General features: G+C 45.4%; 1 protein-coding gene across 2 annotated transcripts; it reads left to right on the top strand.

Annotated features, from left to right (window-relative positions):
- Positions 1-1,289: 1,289 nt before the first annotated feature.
- Positions 1,290-1,674, top strand: LOC307067070 (cytochrome c oxidase subunit NDUFA4-like; the record flags this gene model as incomplete). Of its 2 annotated transcripts, none has more annotated exons than XM_079724353.1 (2): positions 1,290-1,430; positions 1,570-1,674. In XM_079724353.1, the coding sequence occupies 2 exons, from the start codon at positions 1,290-1,292 to the stop codon at positions 1,672-1,674; spliced, it is 246 nt and encodes an 81-aa protein (XP_079580479.1). The 2 variants fall into 2 exon arrangements, with proteins under 2 accessions (XP_079580479.1, XP_079580478.1); XM_079724352.1 differs by having other exon boundaries at positions 1,290-1,446; positions 1,580-1,674.
- Positions 1,675-6,000: the final 4,326 nt, after the last annotated feature.

Genomic DNA, 6,000 nt, shown 5'->3' with positions numbered 1-6,000 from the left:
GCCAATGCAAGGGACACGGGTTCGAGCCCTGGCCCAGGAATATCCTACATGCCGTGGAGCAACAAAGCCCGCGCGCCACAACTACTGAGCCTGCGCTCTAGAGCCCACAAGCCACAACTACTGAAGCCTACACACCTAGAGCTCGTGCTCCACAACAAAAGCCACTGCAATGAGAAGCCCGCGCATTGCAATGAAGAGTAGCCCCAACTTGCCGCAACTAGAGAAAGCCCGAGCGCAGCAACGAAGACCCAATGCAGCCAAAAATAAATAAAATAACTTCTATAAAAAGGAAGCTCAGTGAGCTACAAGAGAACACAGATAGATAACTCAACATGATAAGGAAAATGATACAGGAACAAAACAAGGAGTTCAGAGAGACAGGAATCATAAAAAGAATCAAACAGAAATTCTGAAGTTGAAGAATACAACAAATGAAAAGAAAAATGCAACAGAGTATCAACAACACACTTGGTCAAGCAGTGGAAAGAATATGTGAACTCAAACACAGGTCATTTATCATCCAGCCAGAGGGGGGAAGAAAGTGAAGTCAGCATAGGTAAACTATGGAATACCATCAAGCAAAACAATATTTGCATTATTAGAGTCCCAGGAGAAGGAGAGAGAGAAAGAAAAAGTGTCAGAAAGTTTAAAGAAATAATGTCTGACTTCCCAAGTCTGGGAAGAGATGTGGACACCCAATTCATGATGCTCATAGGTCCCTGTACAGATTCATTCCAAAGAGGATATTACCAAGACACATTATAAACAAAACTGTCAGTAAACAAGCAAACAAAGCCAAACAGAATTTTGAAAGCACGAAGAGAAAAGAAACTCCTTCACACAGGGAACCCTCATAAGGCTATCAGTAGATTTTTCAGCAGAAATCTTGCAGCCTAGGAGAGAGTGGGATGATACACAGTTGGTCCTCTGAATCTGTGAATTCTAAACCTGCAGATATGGAGGGTTCACTCTGTTCGCTGTACTATGCCATTTTATATAAGGGACTTGAGCAATCCACAGATTTTGGTATCCACAGGGGCTCCGGGAACAAATATCCTGTAGATACTGTATTCAAAACACCGAAGAAAAAAACTGCCAAACAAGAATACTTTACCTAGCAAAGCTGTCCTGCACAATTAAGGAAAGACTTTAGACAAACAAAAGCTGAGGGAGTTCATTGACACTCAGCCTGACTTTTAAGAAATGCCAAAGGGAGAAGAGACTACTTAGTCCTGGGCCTTGCACATTTGTCTTTCTCCCCATCTGAACTCAAGGCCTCTGTTGCAACCATGCTCCACCAGATCACTGGTCAGGCCAAGAAGCATCCTAGCTTGATCCCCCTCTTTGTATTTATTAGAGTGGGGGGTACTGGAGCAGCATTGTATGTCTTGCACCTGGAGTTGTTCAATCCAGATGTCAGCTGGGACAGAAAAAATAACCCAGGGAGTTCCCTGGCAGTCCAGTGGTTAGGACTTGGCATTTTCACTGCTGTGGCTGGGGTTCAATCCCTGGTCTAGGAACTAAGATCCCACAAGCCGCCCAGTGTGGCCAAAGAGGAAAAAAAGAAAGAATAACCCAGAACCCTGGAACAAACTGGGTCCCAATGATCAATACAATTTCTACTCAGTGAATGTCAATTACAGCAAACTGAAGAAAGAAGTTCCAGACTTCTAAATGAAATGTTTCACTATAATGCTTCTTAGAATGAAGGTCTTCCAGAAGCCATCTGCACAATTTTCCACTTAACCAGGAAATATTTCCCCTCTAAATGCATGAAATCACATTGGTGTTTTGTGTTGGGGTTTACACTGATTAATAAATATCTGAAACTTGAAAAAAAAAAAAAAAAAGCCAAAGGGAGTTCTTCAGGCAGAAATGAAAGGATAATAAATAGAAACATGAAAACATAGGAAAATATAAAACTCACTGGTAAAACTGAGTATGTAGTAAAATTCAGATTACTATAATACTGTCTTGGTGGTATTTAAATCACTCAAGTATAAAAGTTAAAAACAAAAGGATTAGAATAATTATAGCCAAAATAATTTGTTAATGGATACACAATATAAGAACATGTGAACTGTGACATCAAAAACATAAAATGTGGTGGTGGCAGGGAGAGTAAATTCTGAATGATGTCAGGAAAACTGAATATCCACAGGTAAAAAAAAAAAAATGAAGCTGGACCCCTGTCTTATACCACTTACAAAAACTAACTTGAAATAAATTAAAGACTTAAATGTAAGACCTAAAAACGTAAAATTCCTTAAAGACAACCTAAGGAAAAAGTTCTGTGAAATTAGTCCTAGCGATGATTTTTCTGGATATCACCAAAGCACAGGCAATGAAAGCGAAAATAAACAACTAGGACTACACCAAATGAAAATACTTCTGCATAGCAACGCAACAATCAACAACAAAAAAAGGCAATCTACAGAATGGGAGGAAATATTTGCAAGCCATGTATCTGATAAGATGTTACCATCCAAAATATACAAGGTATTCAAAAGACGTAACAAAAAAATAGAGTTAAAAAATGGGCAACGGACGTGGAGAGAATACATACAAACAGCCCACAGTTATATGAAAAATGTTCTTCACTAATAAGGTAGACTTCATTAGGCTCACTACAAGATTATATACCTCAAATCCTTACCTATTAGAGATCAGTACAGCAGATATTAAGCTACAAAAGAAAGGAGAGAGCAGTGTAAACAACCCAGCCCTGGCTATGACAGTAACTACTCAGAAAGCTAGGCAAGGAAGCAGTTCCCATGGTCCATATGTGAGAAAAAGACAACATCCTCTGAAGAAAAGGAAGGGAGGAAAGACAGAGCCCAGTCCAGGTCACTGGGAAGAGTAAGGGAAAAAAAAAAAAGAGTCAGGGACTTACTCTTCAGCGAGGATACAAGTGCAGAGTTCTCCAGCATCACTTCGAGGTACAGGCATCTCTGAGCCTCATCAAGGAGTCCCCATTCCTCCGAGGAGAAGTACACGGCAATGTCCTCAAAGGTCACACCACCCTGTCATGATTAGTACAAATGAAACTATGAATATTCTCTGAGAACCCACAATCCAACTCCTCACACATCTCCATGATCATCCTCTTTCAAAGCTCCCCACCTCAAAGGAGATACCAGGCCCTGGTGCCACTGATGCCCACGCTCTCCTCAGGGTTCCATTAATTACTGTGCTCAGCACAAAAGATGGGGGGGCGGGGGGCCTCAGCACATAAATGCCATCTCAGCTCTGGGCCTGCCAAGCAGTTCCCTTGCGGCCTCCCAGAGTGTGCCTCCAAGACACAAATTTGGGCTCATGCTTCACCCTTAAGGCCCCAACTCCAGGGCCTGTGGACCATCAGCTCACAATCCTCTCCTTGTGCACATCATTGTGTAGACACAGCTCTCACATCTTCAGACCCCACAGCTGCACTTCCCCAGCTCTGCCGCCTTCCTGCCCCACACCACACACATCTCCCTGGACTCACCCATGTACTTGGCAAATGGCATCCAGAAGAGTGCTTGACAATTACTAACATTATTTAGTACAACACCAGTCCTCTGATGGATCCCACAGCCAGGTAAATTCTCAATGCTGCTTTGATGATTGATGTTGCCTGTGATCTTTGTTTCAGTATTAACCACCCAGAGCCACATGTGAATTTCAGATATCCATGACCCTCATATCCACTTCCATGCTGCACTTGCTGTCCATTCAGCCACCACAACCTTCTGCTCTCCACCCAAATTTCATTAAAAGCCCAGTCCCACATGCCCGGCACAGTGACTCTCCCAAGTCCATATTCGCCCCAGACCTTATTCACTAGCAAGAATGAAACATCCTACAACCCATCAAAGCTCACCACCAAATCCTGGTGAATTCATACAGTACTGAATTAGCAGGAACCCCGCCTCAGTGTCATCTTGTCTCAATTACTCCTATGTCTCCTGGACATAGGAGCAGCTATCTCCAGTCCATTCATCCCCTGGAAGCCTTGGCTACTTGCTCGATCAGCCTACACCATTCCCACTATCACCCCTCTCCCTAATCTCTTTCCGTGAGGTCCAGCAACCCCAATAGTGTCAAGAAAGAAAACGACTCTTAGTATGCACCCTAGTCCTTCTGACTCTCCAACAGCGTTGTCACTAAAACCTGCATTCCCTTCCTAAAAAACATCCACAGCTCCACCCTGGTCTACAGAATAGCCACCACGTTTGAAAGTCTCCCTCCTGAAAGCCTTCTCCAGATTTCCAGACCTGTGTGTCCAACTGCCCACTCCACTAACTGTTCTCTGAAACTTTTCAGAGTCTTAACAGGACCAAAACAAAACTTCTGATGTTCCCGAGGAAAATTAACCTACCACCAACTTTCCCATCCCAGTTTGTTGGAGCTTCCATCCTTTCAGCTGATAGGATGAAAAACTCTAGGGTCATCTCTGGCTCCTCCTTTTTCTCCCTCACCTACACCATCCAAAGTCTACTCAGCTCTTTCATTAAAAATGGACCTGGAATCCAACTTTTTCTCCCAGCTCCATGGTCATAACTCTGGTCCATCAACACTCATCTGGATTATAGCAGTAACCTCCTCCTGAATTCCCTGCCACCTGCCTTAACCCCATAATCTCTCCTCCACTGTGTAGCCAGGTGGAGCCTTTTAAACCTAAATAAGACCAACTCCTTTCTCTTATACAAATCTCCCATTATCTCCGTAATAGATGCCCAGATGCTCAGGCAGCCACATGACAGGCCTGGTTCTTGATTCCCTGCTCTTTGTTCTTAACAGAAAGAACGGAGACCTACTGTACCCTGTTCCCAACTCAGTCACACTGAGCATTTGCTCATGCTGCTATATGTTCCTGAGATAACTCCCAAACCATATGTTTACACTGGTTGCCAGAAATAGGAACACCACTATGTTACCGATTGGCCTGCATTGGGGTACTCCCAGGGTCCCCACAGGCAAGAGACAGGAAATCAGCAAGGGAAGTGCCTCAAGACACCACAATTCCAGACACTATACCGCTGATGTCAGGACTAGTGAGGGCCTGGGACATGCTCTCTTTCCTTGTGTAAATTCCTTAAGTTCCTTTTTAACCTCCAGAATATGTGGGAAGAGGAAGGAACCATGGCTGGGTTCCATGTGCACAGGACTCCCCCGTATCCCCACCCAGCCCCTGAACCAGGTGACTTCGGATTAATTTACTAACCTCTGTGTTTCAGTCTTCAGAGCTGCCTATTACCAGATCTCTGACCCTGGACAAGGACTCTACTTATCTGTGCCTCACTGTTCTCATCACGCACATTCCCGACTGTTCCCTCTCTAAGCAGCTTTTTGGTAAACTTTTAAAACTCTAATATAGGGGCTTCCCTGGCAGTCCCGTGGTTAAGATTCTGCGCTTCCACTGCAGGGGACTTGGTTTCTATCTCTGGTTGGGGAACTAAGATCCCACATGCCGAGTGGTGCGGCCAAAAAATAAACAAATAAATAAAACCCTAATACGGACTGTGTCCCTCTTCCATTCACAACTCTCCATGGCTCCCAGGTCCCTCTGTTTGCCAGTCCAGGCGTGAATTCCCCTCACACTCATTGTCCCCTAAAAACAAAGGCTGGACCCCAAGTTTCCAGAAGCCTCCCGGCTCAGTCCTACCTCCAAGCCTGTACACATGCCGGTACCTCCGCCTGTGACCCTCTCCCACGAGCCATCACACTGTCTGTGAGAAATAGGGACCCCAACTTCCTGGACACCGCGGCCTGGGCTGCGGGCACGTGAGCAGGCGCCCTGCACTCGGGTCTTCCTTGTCTGGTGGGGTGAGGGCGGTGAGGGCCCGCAGGACAAGCGTTTACCTGAGGCGGGTCCCTCAGCGCCGCCGCCGCCATCGGACTCTGTGGGCGGAGCGGGGCCGGGAGCAGCAGTCCCTACTTCTACTCAGAGCTCTACAGCCCCTGACACGGTAAACAAGCCCGACGGAAACAAAGCGGCCTCAACCAGGAAGTAGCCGG

This window comes from Hyperoodon ampullatus (genome assembly GCF_949752795.1).
Source record: "Hyperoodon ampullatus genome assembly, chromosome: 18".
NCBI lineage: Eukaryota > Metazoa > Chordata > Mammalia > Artiodactyla > Ziphiidae > Hyperoodon > Hyperoodon ampullatus.
Note: the sequence above shows the minus strand (reverse complement) of the source record. Positions and strands in the feature narration are given on the sequence as shown.